This window comes from Mirounga leonina, unplaced genomic scaffold, assembly GCF_011800145.1.
Source record: "Mirounga leonina isolate KUSES-001 unplaced genomic scaffold, KU_Mleo_1.0 Mir_114, whole genome shotgun sequence".
NCBI lineage: Eukaryota > Metazoa > Chordata > Mammalia > Carnivora > Phocidae > Mirounga > Mirounga leonina.
The window spans coordinates 21,999,145-22,024,510 of NW_023270265.1; the positions used below are offsets into that span (position 1 = coordinate 21,999,145).

Below are 25,366 nucleotides of genomic sequence, written 5' to 3' on the forward strand. Positions count from 1 at the left end.
TCATGACCTGAGCCGAAGGCAGTCGCTTAACCAACTGAGCCACCCAGGCGCCCTGTCCCTTCGCAATCTTTAGAACTCTCCCCCTCCTTCTCCCTCAGCACAGCATGAACCCATGGGGGCACATGCTGACATGCTGCAGCTGCTTGTCGACCCATATCAGGCCCTGTCTTGTCACCAGTCTACACCACCATGTACCCCTGGCCTAACCCTCATCACTGACCTTCACTGCAGTGCACACAGCTGCTAGGAGAGTGTGCAGCCCTGGGAGACCACACCAACAGAAACAGAGAGTAGAATGGTCTTTGCCAGAGCCTCGGGGGAAGAGGAAATAAGGAGTTGCTATTCAGTGGGAGAAGAGTTTCTGTCGTGTAAGATGGAAAGTTCTAGAGATCTGCTGTACAACATTGTGACTATAGTTAACAATACTGTATTGTGCACCTAAAAATTTGAGGGGAAAGATCTCATATTAAGTGTTCTTACCACAACATAGGAAGGAGGGAAGGAAGGAAGCAGGAGGTGGGGAGGGAGGAAGAAATCAGCCACAATCAAATGACCAGTTGCAGAAACAAGGGCTGTAGTTATCATGAACAACTACATTTCGTTATGACTGGGTGTGTGTGTTTGTGATCTTTGTTACAGGACATCGATGAGAAGAGTAAACATCACCCAAGGACTTGACATCTTCTTTTGGCTAAAGGGTTAGTTCGTTTTGTTTTTCTTTTTTCTTTTTTTTAGTACACACGCAGAAGAGTTGTATCGTGTTAAATAGAAGTATGACTTTGTTATTTATTTGGAGATTAAGTATGATTTAAGGAGATGTGTATGGGTGCTGAGTTTATAAGGGGTTGACTGTAATGGTTAGTATTCTGTACCAACTTGGCTAGGCTATAGCACCCAGTTATTTAATCAAATACTAATCTAAATGTTGCTGTAAAGGTCTTTTTGGAGATGTGGTTAACATTGACAATCAGCTGACTTTAGGCTGACACACTGATTCACTCTAGACACATAAACTCCCAATGAAGTAAATCCTATAACAATTCATTACCCTTAACAGATGAAAACATGGGAGTCCAGAGGCTAACTGATATGCCCAGTATCACATGGTTAGTAAGCCCCAGAGTTGGAATTTGAACTGACAAACTAGCTCCAGGGTCTGAGCTCTTAACCACCACACTATGCTGCCTCTAACTGAAGCAGGTCTATGTGAACTGACGTCAAACAGTCTCCAAGTTATCCTAGTAACTCAAAAATTGAGGTGCACCTCAGGAAGTATAATGTGCTAACGTTTACGATCAAAAGTATCTAATTTAGTTTGATCATTATTCTCCCTGAGCTTTATGAAGGTGCGCTGCACTGTCTGTTGGTATCCAGGGGGGATTATACATTCTGAAAGCATTCTGACTCCAAACTCTTTATAGATGACTGGATGTCTCTCTCTCTCTGGGAACTTATAAGATTTAATCTAAGCAATCAAAAGTTTTATGATTGTTGTGCCTTGAGATAATTTTTTTTTTAAAGATTTATTTATTTATTTGAGAGAGCGAGAATGAGAGAGAGTACATGAGAGGGGGGAGGGTCAGAGGGAGAAGCAGGCTCCTCGCAGAGCAGGGAGCCCGATGCGGAACTCGATCCCGGGACTCCAGGATCATGACCTGAGCCGAAAGCAGTTGCTTAACCAACAGAGCCACCCAGGCGCCCAATAATTTTTTTTTTTAAGACTTCATTTATTTATTTGAGAGAGAGCACAAGAGGGGGGAGGGGGAGAGGGAGAAGCAGGCTCCCCGCTGAGGAGGGAGCCTGACACGGGGCCTCGATCCCGGGACTCCAGATCATGACCTGAGTAGAAGGCAGTCGCTTAACCAACTGAGCCACCCAGATGCCCTGAGATAATTTTTCTTTCATTGTGCTATGAGATTTGTAGATCCTTTCTACTTAGATATCAGTATATGGAAGTTTCTTCTCTGGTGATATTTGGTTTCTTTAGGAAAAAAATCCTATAGTCTTCTGTTACCTGGCTGCTGGGTTACTGGGAGCAGAATGGAAGAAAGAGCTAAGGATCCCAGAAATCAGTATGTGGACCATTGCCCAATGCCCAGATTTTCATCCTGGTACCTCATTCTGTCCTCACTATGCCAGCTGTCCCAGGTCCAGGGTATCTGAGGAGTTTTAGTTTCTGTCGAACAACAGGTTTCAACCTGGGGTGATTTTTATCCACCCCCACCCCAAAGGACCATTTGGCAGTGTCTTAAGACATTATTTGTTGACATTAACTTGGGGGGTGCTACTCGCATCTAGAGGGTAGAGGCCAGGAATCCTGTTAGACGTATACAATGCACAAAACAGCTCCCACTACAAATACTTGTCCAAAATACCAACAGCACCCAGGTAGAGAATCCCTATTCCAGAGAGTAAACTTCCTATATCCTATGGGAACAAACATCATGTGACTGCAAAGGACAGTGTAAAAACAGAGGTGGCAACAGCTATGATTGCAGAATTCCAACATGCTGTACTGTTTTTAGCTTCATCCATGCCTTGTCTTCTTTGAAAATTGGTACTTCCAAATCCTGAATCTCTGAAGGATTCTGTGTAAGTAACTTGACTTCCTTCTCATGGGTAAACGTCCTCTGCAGACACTTGGGTTGTAAATTCCTTCCACTCCCCTAAATTAGTTACTATTCCTCCATCTGATTTTTTTGCCTTTCACAAATAGATTGATATATATTTTTTTATTATTATTTTTAAGTAATCTCTACACCCAACATGGGGCTGGAACTCACAAACCCGAGATCAAGATCAATATCTGAGTCAATATTTTTATTTAGTAAGCTCTGTGGCCAACCTGGGGCTTGAACTCATGACCCCGAGATCAAGAGTCGCATGCTCCACTGACTGAGCCAGCCAGGTGCCCCTAGACTGAAGTCTTTTATTGGCTAATCCTTCTAAGTCCTTTCTCTGAAAATTGGTACTTGTTTTCAAGTCCCTCAGAGTCATCTTAGTGTGGTTTTGGAAGGAGCAGATACAGATGTGTATATCAACCTCTCATACTTCACCGGCATTCCTTCAAAGATGAACTTTTATAAAGAATTTACTTGTAGGGGTGCCTGGGTGGCTCAGTCGTTAAGCGTCTGCCTTCGGCTCAGGTCATGATCCCGGGGTCCTGGGATCGAGCCCCGCGTCGGGCTCCCTGCTCAGCGGGAAGCCTGCTTCTCCCTCTCCCACTCCCCCTGCTTGTGTTCCCTCTCTCACTGTGTCTCTCTCTGTCAAATAAATTAAATCTTTTTTAAAAACCCCAAATAATTGCATCTAGTCACATCTAGGGAGTGCTAAAAGCTAAAAACCTTACCTATGACAACATGATAACGATGTATCTGACTTGTCTGTTGCTGAGATAGAAATAATGAACCCCATCCTGAGATATAGACTCTTTCTTCTGTTAAAATATCCTAAGAGCACAGATTTGATTAAAAAAAAAAAAGGTGAATTTTAGAATAGATTAGAATTAATAGAAGTTGGAAAGCCATGGATAGTCCTCGTCTTCTTTTTCTTAAAAAGTTTTCATGAGGGGCGCCTGGGTGGCTCAGTCGGTTAAGCAGCTGCCTTCGGCTCAGGTCATGATCCCGGGGTCCTGGGATCAAGCCCCGCATCCGGCTCCCTGCTCGGTGGAGAGTCTGCTTCTCCCTCTCCCTCTGCCTGCCTCTCTGCCTACTTGTGCTCTCTCTCTATCTCTCTGTCAAATAAATAAATAAAATCTTTAAAAAAAAAAGTTTTCATGATTATTTATTTATTTTTTTAAAGATTTTATTTATTTATTTGAGAGAGAGAGAATGAGGGGGGGAGGGTCAGAGAGAGAGGCAGACTCCCTGCTGAGCAGGGAGCCCGATGCGGGACTCGATCCCGGGACTCCAGGATCATGACCTGAGCCGAAGGCAGTCGCTTAACCAACTGAGCCACCCAGGCGCCCTTCATGATTATTTAAATTGATGTGCCCACGGCCATCTTCTGTTCAAATTGCCTGGCAGGACTGGAGAGAGGAAATAACACCAAGGGGAGAATGTTAGGGAAAACTGGAGGGCGGAGCGGACAGGAGATGTGATGATTCTCTGAACGCTGTGCAGAATCCCAGCTTCATGGCCGTGGTTTGGGGCAGGCACAGCTGGCTTGAGCTGTCATAGGTGTATTTTTTTTTTTTTTCTTAAGAGGTGGCCACTTTGTTGATCATGGTGCACTTTTTCATAATTCATTCTTCATAGTGAAAATGTCCAGAGTAGTGTTCCAATGTTGGAGGTGGGAAAATGGATACCTACTTTCTATTACTAAAGAATGAAATAAGTTCTGGAATTTTGTGTGAAATAGTCTCAGATGATTTGCAGTCTGAGAAGCATTCTAAAAGGTTAGCTTTGGGAGAAGGGAATTGCTATGAATGACAAAAGGAAGCTACAGGAAACTTACTATCCAAGAAAGCTATATCCAGGAAAGTAGTGAGTACAGAGTGAGAATATCTGAGCCAATATTTTTATTTAAAAAAAAATTTCTGGGGCGCCTGGGTGGTTCAGTCGTTAAGGTCTGCCTTTCGGCTCAGGTCATGATCCCAGGGTCCTGGGATCGAGCCCCGCATTGGGCTCCCTGCTCAGCGGGAAGCCTGCTTCTCCCTCTCCCACTCCCCCTGCTTGTGTTCCCTCTCTCGCTGTGTGTCTCTCTGTCAAATAAATAAATAAAATCTTAAAAAAAAAAAAAATTCTAAGCAAGAGCTGTGCCCAACATGGAGCTTGAATTCACAACCCTAAGATCAAGAACCCCATGCTGTACCAACCAGGCATCCCCATCTATCTGAGTCAAGTTTTTTTTTTTAAGTGGGCTCCATGCCCAGTGCAGAGCCCAATGCGGGGCTTGAGCTCATGATCCTGAGACCAAGACTGAGATCAACAGTGAGACACTTAACCGACTGAGCCATCCAGGCACCCTATCTGAGACAATATTTTAATAATATACAAGTAAATTCCTTTTTTAAAAAAAGATTTTATTTATTTGACAGAGAGAGACATCAAGAGAGGGAACACAAGCAGGGGGAGTGGGAGAGGGAGAAGCAGGTTCCCCACTGAGCAGGGCGCCCGAAGAGGCACTCGATCCCAGGACCCTGGGATCATGACCTGAGCCGAAGGCAGATGCTTAACAACTGAGCCACCCAGGCGCCCCTACAAGTAAATTCTTTATAAAAGTTCATCTTTGAAGGAATGCCGGTGAAGTATGAGAGGTTGATATACACATCTGTATCTGCTCCTTCCAAAACCACACTAAGATGACTCTGAGGGAATTGAAAATAAGTGCCAATTTTCAAAGAAAGGACTTTGGGGAGTGGCGGGCAGAGGGAGAAGCAGGCTCCTGCTGAGCAAGGAGCCCGACGCGGGACTCGATCCCAGGACCCTGGGATCATAACCCAAGCCGAAGGCAAACGCTTAACCGACTGAGCCACCAAGGCATCCCAAGAATTTTGCTTTTAAAGATTTTATTTATTTGAGAGAGAGAGCACAAGCTGGAGGGGACAGGCAGAGGGAGAGGGAGAAGCAGACTCCCTGCTGAGCAGGGAGCCCGATGCAGCGCTCAATACCAGGACCCTGGGATCATGACTGAAGGCAGATACTTAACCGACTGAGCCACCCAGGTGCCCCTGGATGCAATTATTTGACAAAATAACTGCCCAACATATGGCCTGACATAGAGAAATAATAGTACAAGTTCCCCTTGGATATATCCATCTGTCCAAGTACATCGGGAGATTCAGTGATTCTTATACCTGGCCTATCAAAATTATGCTAGACGCAAAATAAAATAATGTTTCCTAGAACAATGAAGTTATATTTAAATATAGTATTGGAAAGATAGCTACTAGTAACTCAGACACCAGGGGACGTGGAGCCCTCCCTACCCTGGGAGTAATGAAGAGGCTTTATAGCATCCATGACACCCATCAGAATGTCCACAAAAAAGCAAGTGGTGAATATAAGTGAATTCTTCCCAGAAAGAACTATGGCCTCCAAAAGGTTAAGAATCATTCATTAGGGGTAGAAAAAAGGGCAGATACTGGTCGAAATTTGCTTCTTCCTACAGCTCCCTAAACCACATGCTTAACCACAAATCACCGCTCCTCATCCAGACCACATGAAACTGGTGGTTCAGACCAAATTCCACAGAAAATTATTTGAATGTCCCTTGGTCTCATCTTCTGGACTCTACCCATTTAGGGCCCTAAGTCTTGCCCACTAACCAATTTCTCCATTCCACCCAGTGCTATAGACAGTAGTTGGTTAAAGCAATTGTAATTTCAGAGGAAGAAATGTCCTTTTGTTCTCTGGGAGTACCACTTTTCCAAATGTTCTAGAATCTCCCCTCTTCCCTTTCAGTGGAAATGTTACACCTACACTTAGGTCTTTATGCCTTTATTTCCTTCCCATGCAATTTTGCCACTTGACCCAACCACCATTTACTCTGTCACCCAGATCTTTTCCCACTTCTGTTTAACATCTCAGAACATCTCCCATTACTGAAATTTCTCCCACCATCATCTCCTTCCTTCTAAACTGCTCTCTTCAATTAGGAGTCACCAGCAAATCCTCTTAACCCATCCAAAGGCTGCCCAGGTGTCCACCTTCCTAACTAAATCTGATCTATTCCTTCTTTTTAATGTTTTTTTGTCTCCTTTGGCTTCTTTGGACCTGCCCAACTGATTATATTCCTAGATCCATGAGAACACGGAAAGGGAGACAATCTTCATGTAATTTTGACTCCTCTATCATCAAACTCCTCTACATTTCCATGGCTGTAATGATTATCCAGACTCTCAGATGCTAGGTCTAGAAATGAGAGCTCTCCAGCAGGGAACCAAACACTCCAGGGAACTCCTGTATAATTTCCCACAAATATCACCTGCAATCACATCCTTGTTCTTGCTCAAATTTCCTTCTAATCAAATTAAAAATTTCTAATTCAGTATTCAGATCACTCCATAAATACCAAACTCCAATTCCGTATCAGTTCAAAGACCAATTTTCTTTTATTTTTTTTAAGATTTTATTTATTTATTTGAGAGAGAGAGAGAGGACAAGAGGTGAGGAGAGGGAGAAACAGGCTCCCCGCTGAGCAGGGAGCCAGTCGAGGGGCTCAATCCCAGGACCTTGGGATTATGATCTGAGCCGAAGGCAGATGCTTAACCAACTGAGCCACCCAGGCGCCCCTAAAGCCTAATTTTACTGAACTATTTAAAGCCCTCTGCTCCCTCTAGCCACTCTCCTTGCCAATCCACTTGTCCAGAGTGGGCATGTCTTCACCCCATCTGAAATTCCCTTTCCCATCCTTCATGGCCTACATATGCCATCACTTAAATTTTTTTTAAAGATTTATTTATTTATTTGGGGGGGTAGGAGGGGCAGAGGGAGAGGGAAAGAGAATCCCAAGCAGACTCTGAGCTGAGCACAGAGCCTGACGTGGGGCTCGATCTCGTGACCCTGAGATCATGACCTGAGTCAAAACCAAGAGTCTGACACTTAACCAACTGCGCCACCCAGACACTGCTCCGTCATCACTTCTTTTAAGTACAGTATGATCGCACTATGTTCAATCATCAATTACAGCTTCACCTTAGAGCATGGTATTTTGCATGTGCTGCTCTTTAAAAATTACAGTTATTTCATCCAAGATGGAAGAATATGTATATTCCGTCTTTCTTCAATTACACCTTTACCACTTACCAAACAGAGACCATATGTTTCATCACTCTCTACCCTTACAAGATTGAAAGTCCCCCATGATGCGTAGTGTAGGTCCCTGCACACAGTACTTGCTGCTGGAAGTGCTTTTCAAGTAGTAGTATTTGCCCACTCACCTCAATGCCACCAGAAAGAACAAAATGATGCACCTCATGGCCCAATTCACACTTGTCCCACTCCATCTTGACCAGAGAGAGTCAAAGAAGTTCCAATGATTGTTAGTGTTCATGAATTCTTGGTATTCCTTTACTCTCTCCAAAACAAAACTATTTTAAATCAGCAGTATGGAAAGTATGGGTTTCCTAGATAGAATGGATAGGAAAGGAGAAAGTATGGTAAGCTTAATAGAGGAAGCCTCATCTATCTAATTAAAAACAACAATAACAAACTCGTTGAGCACACTTATACCTATGTCAAGTCCTGCATGAGGCTTTGGGATCATAAAGATAAATATTACATGGTCCCTATACTGGAGGTGAAACTTCTACTACACATATAAAATAATTCTCTATACTGAACTCAGAAAGAGATGGAGGGAAAAACCTGACTATACTTAGAGACAGCAGTCATTCCTTACACTCATATTATCATTTTGGTGTTTATAATCAATTCACAATTGATTTTTTAAAACTATATAAAATTATATATTGAAAATATGCCTCGGGGCGCCTGGGTGGCTCAGTTGGTTAAGCGACTGCCTTCGGCTCAGGTCATGATCCTGGAGTCCTGGGATCGAGTCCCACATCGGGCTCCCTGCTCGGCGGGGAGTCTGCTTCTCCCTCTGACCCTCCCCCCTCTCATGCTCTCTCTATCTCATTCTCTCTAATAAATAAATAAAAAAAAATTAAAAGAAAAAAAAAAAGAAAATATGCCTCAATAAAAGTGGCTACACAAAAAGATTTTCAGACATTCCAAAATGAAGTAAATTCATCACAGCACCCACACTGATTATGACTAAAATAAACTTCATGCTGAAGGAAAATGATCCCAGATGGAAGCATGGATCTGTAGGAAGGAATGAAGACCACTGGAAAGGGTCATGTGTGGGAATTACTTACATAAAATTATTTAAAATATCATAGACTAGTTTTTAAATCTCCTTTAAAGACTACTCTTGGGCTTAAACATAGGTAGAAATAAAATATATGATAACAATATAAAAGATAGGAGGCAGGAAATGGAAGTATGCTACCGTAAGGTTTCTACACCAGGCTTGATATAGTACAATATTAAACATGGATCACATTAAGTTGATGCTGTAAATCATAAACCACTAAAAAACAACAACAGAAAAAAACAGAGCTAATAAATCATTGAGATCAAATGGAACCATAAAAAATAAACAATTGATCCAAAAGGATGCAGGTTATTTTTTTTTAAGATTTTATTTATTTATTTATTTATTTACTTGAGAGATACAGAAAGAGAATGCACGCAAGCAGGGTGAGTGGTAGAGGAAGACGGAGAAGCAGGCTCCCCGCCAAGCAGGGAGCCCCATGTGGGGCTCCATCCCAGGACCCTGGGATCATGACCCAAGCTGAAGGCAGACACTCAACCAACTGAGCCACCCAGGTGCCCCTAGGATGCAGGCTAAACAAGAAAACAACAAAAATGACTCTGAGAAAACCAGTAGCAAGATGGCAGACATTTACCCAATGACATCAAAAATTAAATGAAATAAAAATGGTCAAAACCCAAAAGTAGAGATTGTCAGGCTGAACGAAAAGGCAAGACTCAAACAAGTGCTTTCTTCAGAAAACCAACTCTAAATATAAAGACACAGAAAAATTAAAAGGATGTAATATTCAAACACTGATCAAAGAAAGCTGGGATGGCTATTTTAATGTCAAAGTAGATTTCAGAATAGGGAATACCACCAGAGATAAAGATGTTCATTTCATAATCACAAAGGAGTTATACCTCATTACAAAATAAAAGAATCTTAAATGTATAAACACCTAAAACAGAGCTTTAAAAGATATAAAACAAAACTGATAGAACTGAAAGAACAAGACAAATTCATGATTATAGCTAGAGATTTCAAGTGTCCACTCTCAGTAAATGATTGAACAAGCAGACAGAAAATCAGACAGAAGACTTGAACCTAATTACTTTGAACCTATCGACCAACTTGACCTAACTAATTTAGTTTCCTAAACAGCAGAACACACATCCTCTTTAAGTACATATAGCACGTTCACCAGTACAGACCACGATCTGGGCTACGAAAGAAACTGACAGTTGGTCACTTGAAAAGGATTTAATTCTAATTCATCCTTTGAATTGAATTAGATATCAATAACAGAAAGATAGCTGGAAAACCACCAAATATTTAGATATTAAACACAATGCTCCTGAATACTCCAGGGGTCAGAGAAGAAATCACAGGAGAAACTGGAAAACTATTCTGAAATGAATGAAAATGAAAACACAGTGTATCAAATTTGTGGCATGTGGCCAAAGGAGTACTTACAGGGAAATATATGCCACTAAATGCTTGTATTAGAAAAAAGTCTCAAACCAATGACTTAAATGTCCACCTCAAAATAACAAGAAAAAGATCAAACTAACCCAAGGCAAAGAGAAAGAAGGAAATAATAAAGATGACTACAGAAGTCAAACAGAAGCCAGAAAGAAGACTGATCAAGGGGCCAGGACACAAACGACAATGCAGGGTCCCCACATCAGGAGGAGTGAGTGACTTGGCTAAGTTCTCACAGCTAGGAGGGGTGGAACTGGTTGCCCTGAGGAAAAAAGTTCAGTCCCTTTCAGAGTGGGATGACCCGCGGGGAGTGGAAGTCTGGCTGAGGCAGGTCTCTCCCCATCAGAGTCCCCAGGTATTCAGATCCTTCTCAGGAGGGACGACTCTCCCATGGCAGACAGGTATAGTGGGGAGGCAGTAAAAACAGGATTCCAATGTGCCCAACACACTGGAGTACACAAATAACACGGCATCTCCTCAGCCGCAAGATGAAGCCCAGAGCCCAGATTCATTCTGCTGGTGGCTCGTTGTGCTTCAGTCTCTCTACTGCCCTTGGCCTTTGCCTATCTGCACCACCAATCACAGCAGGAAGGGGATGGATGGGCTCAAATCAAATCAAGGGGGGACCTGAGGGACAAACCAACAAAGTCCCACCACAAGATAATTTACCCAGCCCTCAGCTATATGGTACACACATGACAGGAAACAGCTAGATCTGAGCTCCTGTAACACAGACCAAGGCAAGAAGGCATAGATTATTTTATTTATCAGAGTTTAATGGCCCACACTGTACTCTTTCCTCCCACTGCTAGGCTCTGCTCACCTGTGTTTCAGCGAGGAGTGACCACACGCCAGGCCTTGAACAGGGGCAGGCCGGTCGCCTTTCTCCTCAGACTCCAGGATTTCCTGCAGAAGCTGGAATGAGGTAGACTACTTTTTGTTTAAACTCCTGTTGCTCCCGTAGCATCTCATAAACGTCAGATTCTTGGCTTATGCCAAGGTTGCCAAGAGAGTAATGCTTTAATCTGTGAAGAGTTTATGGAAAGTCACCATGTGTCAGAAGTTAGAAACAATTCACCATGCATCTCCCTTCAGAGAACATTCAACACAAATCTCAGGATATATACACGTAATCACGACGGAGGAAACCCTCTCTTAGTTCAACAGATGTTTCTGCCAAGGTTTTGAGGCATATTTATCACCCAAACTGGCTGTTGCTTCAATGCAGTGAGTGTCTTCAGCCGAATAGTTTCAGCAATTCAATCCCTTGTTGGCTTAATCCCATTGGACAGAGACACTTTAATTCTTTTCAAATTGATTCGACGACATGGCATCAGGAGAATATTTAGAGGGAGGAGGGCAGTCAGCCACCAACTAACCACTGCAACAAAGCCCCTCATGCTCTCAGTCCTTGGCCACAGGCATTCTTTTTTTTTATATATAATTTTTTTAATTACGTTAGTCACCATACATCATTAGTTTTTGATGTCGTGTTCCATGATTCATTGTTTGCGTGTAACACCCAGTGCTACATGCAGTACGTGCCCTCCTTTATACCCATCACCGGGCTAGCCCATCCCCCCAGCCCCCTCCCCTCTAAAACCCTCAGTTTGTTTCTCAGAGTCCATAGTCTCTCATGGTTCATCTCTCCTTCCGATTTCCCCTCCATTTTTCCCTTCCTTCTCCTAATGTCCTCCATGCTATTCCTTATGTTCCACAAATAAGTGAAACCATATAATTGTCTTTCTTTTTTTGACTTACTTCACTCAGCATGATCTCCTCCAGTCCCATGTTGATGCAAATGTTGGGTGTTCATCCTTTCCGATGGCTGAGTAATAGTCCATTGTATACATGGACCACATCTTCTTTATCCATTCGTCTGTTGAAGGGCATCTCGGCTCCTTCCACGGTTTGGCTATTGTGGACATTGCTACTATGAACATTGGGGTGCAGTATGGCCCTTCTTTTCACTACATCTGTATCTTTGGAGTAAATACCCAGTAGTGCAATTGCTGGGTCATAGGGAAGCTCTATTTTTAACTTTTTGAGGAACCTCCATACTGTTTTCCAAAGTGGCTGCACCCATAGGCATTCTTTCAGAGCAGAAACCACAATGTTCCCTATAAATTCCAGTACATGCTCATTCATGACTGTATACATTCTAATTCTCATTCGCACTGAGTCCCTGGTTCCCCACCTATGAACTCTCCTGTTAGTAGGGTTTGTGATGTTCGCAGAGCAATACAATAAATGCATTTTGTAATCTGTAAAGTGCCATCAGTGTAAGGGACCATCACACCGGATGTACTTTCTAGATGCTATTCTTTCCTTGAGAGCAGAGTTCTTGGAGGTGGACGAGGGGGGCAGGTGAAGGAGCCTTCAGCTCATGCCCAAGGGACTGGGGACACCAGACCACACCTGCCACACTTTCTCCTGCCATTCTGAGCTCCCAGCTTAGAACGGGGCTGGCAGAGTTGAGAGGTCTCCTGCTCTAGGGGCCCATTACTGAGGGAGAAGCTCTTTGTTGTCTGGTCAAGGAAGGAGACAGAAGGAGGGCAGCCCAGGTCAGTCTGCTCTACGTTAAAAATCTATCTCAAATCCAGTGACTTTCCCCTACTCCCACCTCCACCACCCTGTACCAGCCTTTCCACTTCCTACCTGGGCCAGGGCAGTACTCCTACCTGGTCTGTGTCCACTCTTGCCCCCGACAGTGAGTTTTTGACATGGCATAAAAATCAGTTATTTGAATGAGTAAGTCAGTTTAAGGTAGGCCCCCGTGAAAAAACCCTCCAAATAAATCCCAACTCAGGGGAAAAAAAAAAAAATTCCGAAGTTTCTGTCATGGTTGTCCCAAATTGGTTTTCCCAGGAAGCAAACTGTGACTGGGGCTAGTGAGAGGAAAGTTTAGGAGGGGTGCCCTTGGGACCATGACCTGGGGTGGGGGGGGAGGTAGGGAGGGAAGCAGAATTGGGCAGGGACAGAAGTTGGCTATGAGCAATACAGCTTTAAGGGAGGCCTCAGCTGACGCCTACAAAGCTGTCCAGCGCTGGGGCAGGGGACCAGGCCCAGATATGCCCACCTCCACAGGCACTGGACCACCTGGGAAAGGGGCCATGCGGCAGCTCTCTTCAGCTGAGACACTCTCCAAGAGGATTGACGGACAGGGCCCTCCACTGGCAACTCTCCGGGCAGCTCGGGGGCCGAGTCCTTGGGTTCTGAAGGGGTATCTGAGTGACGCAGCAGGTGTCAACATTGCGGGAGTCTCCATGCGACTTCTGAAGGCAGCCCTGCCCAGATCTGGTGGGCCGGCTTTTCCTGTGGGAAGCTTAGAAGAGGAAGGTCACTAGAAGAGGAAGGTCACAACAGCCCCTGCGCCTGACGTTGGTTAACTCAGGCTCATTATCTCCAGTCTCTACCACACATTCTGGATTCCCCTCACCCTCACGCAGCGCCTCTGCGTATCTGAGCCTTCCCTGATGGTATGACCCAGAGCCACATCCCTGCAGGTCCCATGTCCTTCTCGGGCTGTGGCTGCTGAACATGTCTATTTGCCGTCAAAATTCCACAAGGGACTACCAAGAGGTGTCTGAGTTTAGCACCTAGGTGATGCCCACCCTGAGCGCACTTCCCTTCACAGAGCAGGGGGGCTGTGGTGCAGCCAGCAGCCTGGAGAGGGACTCGTTAGGGAATATCTGAAGGCCCAACTGGTAAAGCTCTCCGTCTCTTGTTTGGGAAGCATGCATTTCCTCAGATAAGTCCCAGAACAGCCAGATAGAAAAGAAGACCTCATTTCGTTACAACATAACAAGGTTGATCTTACATTAGCATCAGAGAAAGAGAATTTGGAGCTAACTTCAAAGGAAGGTGAGAACATGGCTCATTCAGACGTCAATCTTCTCACACATGGAGAAGGCCTGCAAATCTCAGAGAAGCGGGGAACCCAAAACAAGAGGAGAGGCCTCAGAAATCTCATCTGGCCTGAGACAGGAACAAGGACGCATGGTGAAATGATAAAGGGACACCACGCTGCCTTGGAGTCTACACATTTATTGAGTAAAACCGAACTCGATGTCAGACATACACCATTCGGTTTGGTTCCAATGTGGCTGATGTCCATTTGCAGCAGAGATGAACTGAGGTAAAGAGAAGCCCCAGGGACGCTGGCAAGGGGACACGGGACAGAACAATCCTCTGTTAATTGTAAAAGCAGGCGTCACACAGCCAGTGAGTCAGTTAGCAGAGGCAGGGAGACGTGGTGCTTAACGAGCAGGGGTGAAACCAAAGTCAGCAAGAGCTTTCAGGAGAGGAGAGGGCCAGAGCATGGAGAGGAGGAGAGCTGCTGGGTCACTTGGGGAACACAGTGACCACGTCGTAGCCCTCAGGGGGTGTGACCCGCTCCCGCGCGTGCTTTTCACAGTAGATTTGATCCTCCACGAAGAAGTGGCCCTTCTGCTTCAGGCTGGTGCTGCAGTCAGTGCACACGTAACACTCGGGGTGACGGTGGCGGTCCCGCAACTTCACGAACACGCCGCTGCAGGAGGGAGGCAGGAAAGGGCTCCGTTAGCGACAAGCACCCGAGGGAGGCACCCAGCCGGGAGTTCCTTCCACGAGGCCCATCAAAGGGCGGAGCAGGGCCTCGGAACCGGCCACATGCGTTTCTCGTGAAGCCCTCCCTCTTCAACAGAGGGGCCCCTTCTCTGGTTTGGTGTCAGGCACGCCCTGAGAGCTCCGGGGCCGAGGAAAACCTTCCCACTGGACTCCAGACATAAAGGCCCACCTGGCCTCTCGGCCCCGTTTTCCAGGCAGGACTTCTTCCCCGTCACGCCCCGCGGGGGCAAACTCGGGCACCGTGCACAGCTGCACGGTCGAGCCCACCTGCAGGGCCTCCGACGCCGGGGCGAGGCAGATACTCACACAATGCCTGTGCCACACTTGTCACACATGGGCAACTTCTGGGCGTTTCCAATCGACGCAGCCACTTTGGTGACCGGAGCCTTGACACTTCTGAAACCTGAGGGCTTGTTGGGATCCCCTATAATGAGGAAAACACTTGGGTTGGCCAGGGAGGCTGGGGCTGCAGAAGTTTCACTTAGCTTTTTCAGAGTTGCTTATACGGAGTGCCAGCAAGTTCCTGGGGTCAAACAGACCCGACTCTGCTGTGCGACCCTGGGAAAGTTACTTAACCTCTCTGGTCCCTCAGTTTCCTTTTCTATAAAACAGGAGCTCATTTCCCCCTTCAGCATGGTACAAAAAGATAAAAAAAAATACAGACAAAGCCCTCCCACAGTACCGGGCACCAAGTCAGCCCCCGAAACACAAATTACATTTCATTCTGATTAGATGCACGCCCATACGGACATGGGAACTTCAAGATGTCTTCTACAGACGGAATAAATAAATAAAGACGTTATCTGATCATCAAAAGATAGTGAATTTAGATGCTGAAAGAAACCCACATCACAAGAAATACAAAACCATTACAGTAGAGCACCTACAGGCAGCCAGATAAAGCCCACCTGCTACAGAGCAGAGCAAGCGACCTCCCTGCAGTCGGCCGTGTCTGCATCAGATAAGCTGCTGGCCGAAGAGCGGCGCGGGCCCAGCACGTCTTCAGAGCACTCTCTCGTGGGAGCTCGTAACAGCGGCCAGCGAGCAAAATGACTATCACTGCGTCTATTCGGCCGGCCAGCGATCTTGTTGTCAGCTGGGACTGCAAATTCCTGCAGCACCAGGACCCTGTGTTACAGACTCTGCAACATGCCACAGAGCCTCGCGTGGGGCTGAGCATATACCGGAGCCCCCACAAATGCACAGAAACGAACGGTGAAATGCCGTGACAAAGGCTGGGATGGTCCCCACCTCGGCCCAGCATGCTGTGGCCAAGAAGCCAGGGAAGTCTCTACACCAGTGGTTCTGAGCTGGCGTGAGTGAGAACGGCCAGGCCCCAGGAGAGACTCCCTAAAATTCACAGACCAGGCTCTTCGCCAGAGCTGCTAACGGAGCATCTCTAGAGGCAGGGGCCCCAGGAGATCCTACTCTATGTCCCCAGTTAAAACCCACTTCTTCAGACTAAAAGCAGCTGTTCTCAGATTTCACCGTGCATCAGAACGACGTGGAGGGCTGACTCCAGTGCAGCTCACTGGGCCTCACCACCAGAGTTTCTACTTCAGCAGGCCTGGGGTAGGGCCCGTGAAGTTGCATTTCTAGTAAGTTCTCAGGTGCTGCTCAGGTGACTGGTCCAGGAACCACCCTTTGGGAACCACTGGACAAGAGCAAGAGAATGGTTTCCTGCGTAAGGTGAAGGGCTGAGGAGAGTCGTCCTGTGACCGTAGCCAGGCTGGGCAATCCCGGGGCTGACAAACCAGGGCCCTGGTTCTCGTCCTTTTAGAAAATGGGTCCCCCTACGTCGACTGGTGCTTCCGAACCAGAACTTGAGATGAATCCAAATAAGGAGCATTGATTATTGGCTAGGATGGTGGACTGTGTATTTTGTCCACAATTATGTGTCCCCTCCCTACCCTTGCCATGCATCCCAGTAGGTCAGTGATTCTCTACTGGGGGTGATTTTGTCCCCGGGGGAAGAGTTTGGGTTGTCACAACTGGAGAGCAGTGCTTCTGGCCTCCACTGGGTAGGGGCTGGGGATGCTGAGAAATGTCCTAAAATGCACAGAACAGCCCCACCACGAGGACTTATCTGGCCCCAAATGTCTACAGCATCAAGCTGGGAAACCCTATTCTTGGTGGAGCATACGCCCCACGCCACAGACTTTGGGTTTGGCCCCATGACTTGCGTTGGCCAAGGGAATGGGAGCAGACGTGGGCCTTGTTCTGACAGAAGCATGAGGTGCACTTGTGTGGTTTGGTCCTGTCCCCACAAGCTTCCGACCTGTGCCTTAGCAGCAAGGCCCCAAGAGTGACGCCTCCCTATGCTGGGCTTCTGGCATGGGAAGACTCACGGAGCCAGGCCCAGCCCCGCCACACCGGGCCAACCCAGAGCCCGACCAGCAGCCCTCATGGAACACGAACAAGAAGTGCATTCTGCAGCCCACTGAGGGCTAACACCAGGGGCCAGCCAGCCTGGGAGAGTCTGGTGCCTTATGGAGAATAGCAAGAGGGAATGAATGAATGAATGAATGAATGAATGAATGAATGAATGAATGAATTTATTTATTTATTTATTTATTTTTAAAGATTTTATTTATTTATTTGAGAGAGAGAGAAAGCATGAGGTGGGGAGGGTCAGAGGGAGAAGCAGACTCCTCGCTGAGCAAGCAGCCCGATGCGGGACTCGATCCCGGGACTCCAGGATCATGACCTGAGCCGAAGGCAGTCGCTTAACCAACTGAGCCACCCAGGCGCCCAAGAGGGAATATTTAAAAGCAGCCTGTTTTAATGGCCCTAACATGGGGTGTGGACGGCGTGGCCTCTCAGAGTTCCCCTATCAGTGCAGGGAACTTCCTGCACTAGGAACTGATGGACACGGATCTCCATCTGGCGGTACATGAGAGGAGCAGGGGTTAGGAGGCCCCAGGATTTCCACTGTTTCTAGCTATAAGCTCCACGATTAGGCTTGGGGGAAGGCTTGGTGTCGCCCGATTAGCTGCCGTGGTGCTTTGGTCACCCCAAGTCCAAGTCCCTTTTTGCCTTCCCAAACCTTCCTCCCTTCCTTGGCCCCAGTCTCAACTTGGTTCATTATAGACTTTTTTTTTTTTTTTTTTTGCATTAATTGTGATTCTAAAAAACACTGCTATGAAGTATCATTTTTGTCTTGATTGTTGAGTTTTTTGGTGCCCCCTTAAATTTGTACCCAAGGCAAATGCCTCCCTCCTGTCCCCCTAATCCTGGCTCCCTACAGGAATCTCAGAAGGGCCTGGGTGGCCAGCTTCTTGCCTCTAAGCATCCTCAACAGGCTCCCTCCTCATGTGCGGGTTCCTGCTGCTGCAGCCACCCAGGCTGCCTGCCCTGAGAAAGAAGGAAACGCGGCGACTCTGTGGCATCTCTACGTACCCAGATGGCTTGGAACGGAAACTGACTGCCCAGGGAACCAGCTGGGTGAGGTTGTGGTCTCAGGTGATGGGGCTGTTTGCCACAATTCATTTGACCAGCAGAAAATTTATAGGTTGCATTTGCAAGAGGGCAGGAGAGAAGGAAGGAGGAATAGGAGAGCCCCACTTGGCAGGAGAATCCACATCCCTTCTCCAAATAAAGAGAAGTAACTGGATGAAACTGGGCCTGGGGCGGGGACGGGGGTCACCCAGTTGGCTCAGTCAGGAGAGCATGAGACTCTTGACCTCAACGTCATGAGTTCAAGCCCCAGGTTGCGCGTAGACATGATTTAAGAGACAGAGAGAGAGAAAATGGGCACAGCATGGGAAGAGGCAGCTGTGTGCAGGACTAAGCCGGCGCTGTGTTCAGCCCTGCAGCGCCACCTGCTGGCTCCATTTTCTTCTGTTCCTTAACAGCCAACACCGCAATCTCAAAGAAATGTCATTTTGTCCTTCTCAACAAGCTTACAGTAAAAATATTAGCTCCCTTTGGGCTCTGGGAAGCTATAAAAATTTCCAAATTTCTCTTTTTCCAGTGACACTTGCATGTCAAAGGTTTCCGGGAAAAAAGTAAAAATGGGTTCAGTAAGGCACAGCCTTTTTTCTGTCTACTTCACTGCTCAGCAACCTTCCAGAGCTCCACATTACCAAAGAACCAAATTCATGGTCCTTAAGCACCCGGTGGTCCTCCATGATCTGAGTCCAGACCATGTGAGGATTCTCTGCAACCCCGGACACCCTGATACCTCCTGAGAAAGTCTCCAGCTTTCTCATCTCAGAGCCCCCAGCGTCCACTGTTTTCTCGGTCCTTGATGCTCCCTTCGAGTCTCCTCTCATTAAAATTCCCCTTAAATGGCCAGACGGATGATAAACAAGATGTGCTATAGACACACTGTAGAATCTGCAGCCTTAAAAAGGAAGGAAATGCTGACACCTGCTACAATATGGATGAAGCTTGAGAACATTAGGCTAAGTGAAACAAACCAGTCACGAAAGACAAATGCTGTATGATTCCATTCACAGGAAGTGCTTAAAGCAGTCACATTCATGGAAACAGAAGGTAGAGCGGTGGTTTCCACGGCTGGGGGAGGGGGCTATGAGGAGCTAGTGATGAATGGGTACAGAGCTTCAGTTCTGCAAGACGGAGTTCTGTGGATGGCTGGTGCTCATGGTTGCACAATGGTACGGATGTAGCTAATGCCACTGAACTGTGCCTTTAAATATGGTTAAGATAGTATATCTTACGTTAGCTGTAGTTCACCACAATTTAAAAATAAAGATAAAAAGCCTCCTTGTTCCCTGCAAATCTGGAATTTGACCCAGGGTACGATGAAGTTTAAGAAACCTAGGACCCTTGCTCCTAGTCCAGAGGCTGAATTTCACCCAAAAGGAGAAGACCCACATTGAATCTTTTGGAGGTTTATCACCAAACCCTGCTGCAGCCAAGCCTCCCATGTGGGGCCTCACTGACAGTGGGCCTGGCACTTTATGTGCACCGTTTCCCTTAATGCTCTAAACCATCTGTGAAGGGCGCCTGGGTGGCTCAGTTGGTTAAGCGTCTGCCTTTGACTCAGGTCATGATCCCAGGGTCCTGGGATCGAGCCCCGCATCGGACTCCCTGCTCAGCGGGGAGTCTGCTTCTCCCTCTCCTTCTACCCCTCCTCCCTGCTCGTTCTCTCTCTCTCTCTCTCAAATAAATAAAATCTTTTTTAAAAAAAGTAGCCATTATTAGCCTCCCTGGACATGCGCAGAAACTAGGGCTGAGAGAGACGGGCAACCCACTTGCGCTCTCCAGGTGGGTCACAGGCAGATCCTGGATGTCTGCTGTGAGGACAGTGCTGCTTTACGAACCCGAGGCCTCCTCGAATGACAGTAGCCCTCACTGAGTGCTTTACTATGTACCAGACACTGCCCTGGACTTTGACCATTGCATCTCAAATAAAAACAGGCGTTTGAGCTCCTTGCCCCCAAGAGCCTTCTGCATGTGGTAAGATGTATGGACCGGAACTCAACGCTGTTTCATTCTGTAAAAATTTACTGCAACTACATATTAAGAGATATGGAAGAGACTGTAAGATCCATTATCTCCCTTCTTTTTAGCAAAATTTTTATTTTCTTTGGAGCAAGAAGATATCCATCCCAGGGAGGACAGAACTATAATTCTCAGACTCTCCTGCAACTGGATGTGGCCATGTGACTAAATTCTGGTCAAATTAAATGGAATGCTAGGGTGGGACTCCTGGGAAAGAAAAAGCTGGTTGGTCTGAAAGGAGTCCCCATTCAGCCCTTCTTCCTTCCTGGTGCCTGAATGTGGTCATGATGGCTGGAGCACCAGCTGCCAACTAGAGCCATGAGGTAACCTTGAGAATGGAAGCCACAGGCTTGGTAGATGGAGCACAAGATGGAAGTTCAGATCTTGATGAGCATGGAACTGCCACCTCAGCGCAGCTCGGTGAGCCCGGGCTTTAGGTCCTTCTCTGTGACACGAGGGTATTTGACTAGATGAGTTCTGCAGTGTCTATGTCCTAGTCTGGGCTGGAATGGACTGACTTTTCCTCTCTTAATTGAAGGGTTTTGCACCCACTTACTCAGAGTAGAATAAGTTGTGGTTTCTCACATGTTTTTTTTTTTTTTAAGATTTTTTTTTTTTTTTTTTTTTGAGACAGAGAGAACGAGAGAGAGAGAGAGAGCACATGAGAGGGGGGAGGGTCAGAGGGAGAAGCAGGTTCCTTGCTGAGCAAGGAGCCCGATGTGGGACTCGATCCAGGGACTCCAGGATCATGACCTGAGCCGAAGGCAGTCGCTTAACCAACTGAGCCACCCAGGCACCCTCTCACATGTTTTGATAAAACGGGCATCCTCTAGGGTTGATCCCCAAGTCACTTGTCAGTTGGCCCTAATACTGGAACTTCATACAGAATATGACTCATTCCTTCCAAAGTGCGCAGGTACAACAAGCAAAGGGGGAAACTGCTGGTAGAACAATGTCCTTTTAGCATAAGAGAACTTTCCCCGTAACTTCCTGTGCTTGTAAACTGTCAATTTCTCTAAGAAGCCTGGGTCTGGGTCTGGGTCTGGGTCTGGGTCTGGGTCTGGGTCTGGGTCTGTCAGTAGGAACTCTCAGCTCAGGAAAAACTCCCAGGAAGCCAAACCTGGAGCTGGGGGCCTGGGGACGGGAGGTTACTCTTGCAGAGGGCGCTCAGCTGTGGCCCTCACTGGTGGCCCCGAGCAAGCAAGTCGCTCCCTCCCTCGGGGCGGGTGAAGCAGGTTTCACTGTCTGCCTCACCAGCTCTCTCTTCACAGGAGGTCACTTCGGGAAAGGAAGAGAGAACAAGGAGGGCACTTCGGGAAAGGAAGGGAGAACAAGGGAAAGCAGGCCTCCGGTGAAACACCTGCACCTCGGGGAAGGCCACCGAGCCGAGTGTGGGGGGCTGTCCGCAAGGCAGAGCCACACGGGTGGTCCCCGGTGGCCTCAGGCATCAGGCTCACACCCTGGACGAGCTGAGGCTGACCTCGTGCCTCTTGATAAGGTTTGCAAACAAAATCACAGGCATGAAGCACCTCCCGTATGCCGGTCACGGTGGGGGGTGTTTGTGCCGTGCAGGACACCGGACCCTCACACCAAGCTTCGAGGACAGGATTTTGGCCCCTGACGGACCGAGGAGAAAAGAGGCCCGGAAAGGTCACCAGGGAGGATGTGGCCAAACTGGGGGGGTTCTCCGGCTCTCAGGAGTCCATGTACCCGAGAGCAAGAACAAAAGTACCGCTCTGCACCCGGCTTCTCTGTGTTGCTGATTCCTTTCCTTCTGCTTGTCACAGCCCATGGCCTTGACCCAATCACACACGTCAGCCACCACAGAGCATGGGATGTGGGCTTAAGCCAAACAAATGGCCAAGGGACAGACGAACAGAATCCCACAGGAGTCAAGCTCACCCTGACGTCAGCGTCCTAAAGCTCATGTGACAGCAAACAGCAGGGCAGGTGTGGCTGGGAGCTCGTTCTCTCTCTCTCTCTCTCTCTGAGCTTTTAGCAGTTTCAAAGCTGCTTTCTGAGGCGCTTCTTCCACCCGCTCAGGGCTGTACTCACCTTTGTTTTAGCCACACTGACCCTGACCCAGGCCCTGCCCAAGAGCCTCTGACCCCACGCACGCAAGCAGGGTGGATTACCTTTCTCCTCAGACTCTAGGATGTCCTGCAAAACCAGGAATGAAGTGGATTGCTTGGGGGGCTCATTTAACTCCTGCTTCTCCTGAAGCATCTTGTAAACTTCAGATTCCTTGTCGATGACAAGTCCGCTTGGAGGCTGAGAATGGTCTAAGCTGTAAAGAATGTTTGGAAACTCATTAGGACATGCCAGAAGTTGGAAAAACAAAAGATCGCCAGGCACCCCCTTCCAAGTGACGACAGCCCTAAATCCAAGGGTGGCTAGAGAGGACCACACTGGACACGGCCCGCTCGGAATCAGCCGCAGACCTCCTGCCAGTGGGACGAGGTGCCCGCTGCTGGAGCTGGTTGCTGCTTCAGTGCAGTCAGAGGCTATTTTCCCGAAGAGTTCCAGGAACGAGGTTACTTTCTGGCCTAATCCTGTGGAAAGGGAATGCTGCGCTTCTTTCTGAATTACATAAACAACATTATGTCAAAAGAGAATTCAGAAGAGGAGAAATGTCAGCCCCAACCTGACCGCTGCAAGCTCAGCTGGGCCCCGTTGGCTGGGTCCCCTTGGCTGCGTCCCCTCGGCTGGGTCCCCCTGGGCCCCCTCGGCTGCGTCCCCTCGGCTGGGTCCCCCTGGGCCCCCTCGGCTGTGTCCCCTCGGCTGGGCCCCCTCGGCTGTGTCCCCTCGGCTGGGCCCCCTCGGCGGGCCCCCTCGGCTGCGTCCCCTCGGCTGGGTCCCCTCGGCTGGGCCCCCTCGGCTGGGCCCCCTCGGCTGGGCCCCCTCGGCGGGCCCCCTCGGCTGCGTCCCCTCGGCTGGGTCCCCTCGGCTGGGCCCCGTCGGCTGGGTCCCCTCGGCTGCGTCCCCTCGGCTGCGTCCCCTCGGCTGGGCCCCCTCGGCTGGGTCCCCCTGGGCCCCCTCGGCTGGGCCCCCTCGGCTGGGTCCCCTCGGTACGGGCTGCACGCATGCTTCCCACAGAGCAGGAAGCGGTGTTCTTTCTTCCTGAAGACAAGAGTGACGGTCTCCATAAGCTCTCGCAGCACTCGGGGCCAAGGGCTCCGAGACGGCAGTCTCTGCCTTGCCCAGCTCACAGGGCTGGCGGTGAGGGTGGAAGCCGCCGAGTGCCCTGTGCTTGGTTCCCCAGGACAGGACAGGCCGAGCTGGGGCTGCGTTTCCCCCCCCCCCCCCCGGCCCCCAGGGCCCGTTTTCCAGGCTTTTCCAGGAGACTCGGCTGCCTGGTCTGGGAAGGGGTAAAACGGAAGGAGACTCCGGCCAGCTCTGTTTGCAAAGTCTGTCCCGAGCCCCCTTCTCAGCACCCCCACCCCCACTGAGTGTCCAGGCCGCCACCGCTGACCTGCACAATGGACCAGCTTTGTCGCTTGTCCCTGCACTGCCATTCTCAGACCTGGGACAGTCTTATTTCCAAAGGGAGGCCACAGTGACCTACTAAACACAAGAATCGCACTGCGTCGTGATGGGCCTCCAAGTGTTCGCCTCTGACTTAGAACCAGAGATTCACAGTTTCAGTAACAAAATACTAGTTTAAGCAATTTCATCTCCTTTGGAGTAAATATTCATGGCAAAACGTAGAAAGGCCCTGAAGAATGTGGCCCTGCTTCCCTCTGCAAACACATGGCCTGCCAGCCAGCCCCTGCTTGCTTGGCTCTCCTCACACCCGCCTCTATGCTGTTCCAGAACGCGGCAGCCTCAGAACCGCTGCACTTAACTGCTCCCGGCGCCCGGAGGGCTCTGCCCAGATTGCCCCATGGGGGCCGCGCTCCCTCCCATCTTCGTCTCCCGTCTCCGCTCAGATGTCCCTCCTCAGGGAGCCCCCCACCCTGGCCCCCGTTGTGTCTCACCCTCGTGCCACGGACTCTAGGTCCATCTGTCCGTTTCCTCACTGGCCCTCTCCCCCTAGACAGTGAGCCCCAGGAGGACAGGGGCGCAGCGTGTCTTGTTCACCAGCACATTCCCAACCCCGCATCAGTGCCTGGCACAGGGCCCGGGCTCAGCAGGTATGAGGGGGTGAAGGGAAACTGCCAAACAGATCAGCGTGCAACACCCTCTCCCTGCTCCTATGAGGTTACAGGGGACCCTCCCAGGGGTGTGCCGGGGAAACGGCAGCCCAGCCTCCTAGGCCCAGATCCCCCCAGCTTCTGAGCCTCGGCTGCTTTTTCAGAAGCTGCCACCCTCTAGGGAAGAGGGACAGTACGCCCGATGGGGCCACAGAGCAAACGTCACATGGCTGTGCAAGGTACCAATGCAGACCAATGCACAAGCGCGGCGTCATCTGTGGGGAACAGAGCTCTGTCTACGCAGCCCGCCAGGCCGCCTCCCAGGCCCAACGAGGCAGGCAGTGGCCCCCAGCAAGTCGAACCACTCTCTCTGTAGGGCTGAAGCCACTTCTATGAGTGCAAGTCAAGTATGCCAATGACATTTACTCACTCACTGCCCACCCACCCACCCATGTGTCATTCATTCCATTCCCTTTTAAAAAGAAAACAGGTATATGGGTGATGATAGGGGTAATTCTCCCCAGGTTACCTCTCCCTCTCCTTCTCTTTCTTTTTATATATTTTTTAAAGATTTTATTTATCCATTTGGAGAGAGAGAGAGAGTGCACGCCCATGTAAGCAGGGGAAGGGGCAGAGGGAGAGGGAGAGAGAGAATGCCAAGCAGGCTCCACACCCAGCACAGGGGCCCTACGTGGGGCTTTGATCTCACAACTGAGATCACAACTAAGCCGAAATCAAGAGTTGGACACTCAACCCACTGAGCCACCCAGGGGCCCCTCTTTCTTTCTCTTTCACGGTCAGCCTCCCGGGCACTTGGGTTCTCAGGTCCCTGGCTGGAAGCAGAGTCAGCTGCGTTGATGAAAGCTCAGAGAATGAAAGTGCTTTGCTGCTGCTGGGGAAGGTCAAAA

The 25,366-nt window shown here is 48.6% G+C and overlaps 2 protein-coding genes across 4 annotated transcripts in view; both read right to left on the reverse strand.

Moving 5' to 3' along the window:
* LOC118024011 (cytochrome P450 2C21) overlaps window positions 1-12,046 on the reverse strand; it is a 45,445-nt gene extending 33,399 nt beyond the window's left edge. The window contains exons 1-3 of one of the 3 annotated variants that reach the window (XM_035025496.1): window positions 12,010-12,046; window positions 11,072-11,273; window positions 7,883-8,068 (exon numbers count right to left, since the gene is read on the reverse strand). In XM_035025496.1, coding sequence (XP_034881387.1) covers window positions 7,883-7,948 — 66 coding nt within the window. In that variant the 5' untranslated portion in view covers window positions 7,949-8,068; window positions 11,072-11,273; window positions 12,010-12,046. Of the gene's footprint in view, window positions 1-7,882; window positions 8,398-11,071; window positions 11,717-12,009 lie in introns of those variants that run through there. The other 2 variants (XM_035025515.1, XM_035025505.1) reach the window with 2 other exon arrangements.
* A 2,233-nt stretch (window positions 12,047-14,279) lies between these two features.
* Window positions 14,280-25,366, reverse strand: part of PDLIM1 (PDZ and LIM domain 1) — a 44,464-nt gene continuing 33,377 nt past the window's right edge. The window contains exons 5-7 of the mRNA XM_035025537.1: window positions 22,461-22,612; window positions 15,163-15,280; window positions 14,280-14,779 (exon numbers count right to left, since the gene is read on the reverse strand). Coding sequence (XP_034881428.1) covers window positions 14,593-14,779; window positions 15,163-15,280; window positions 22,461-22,612 — 457 coding nt within the window. The 3' untranslated portion in view covers window positions 14,280-14,592. The remainder of the gene's footprint in view (window positions 14,780-15,162; window positions 15,281-22,460; window positions 22,613-25,366) is intronic.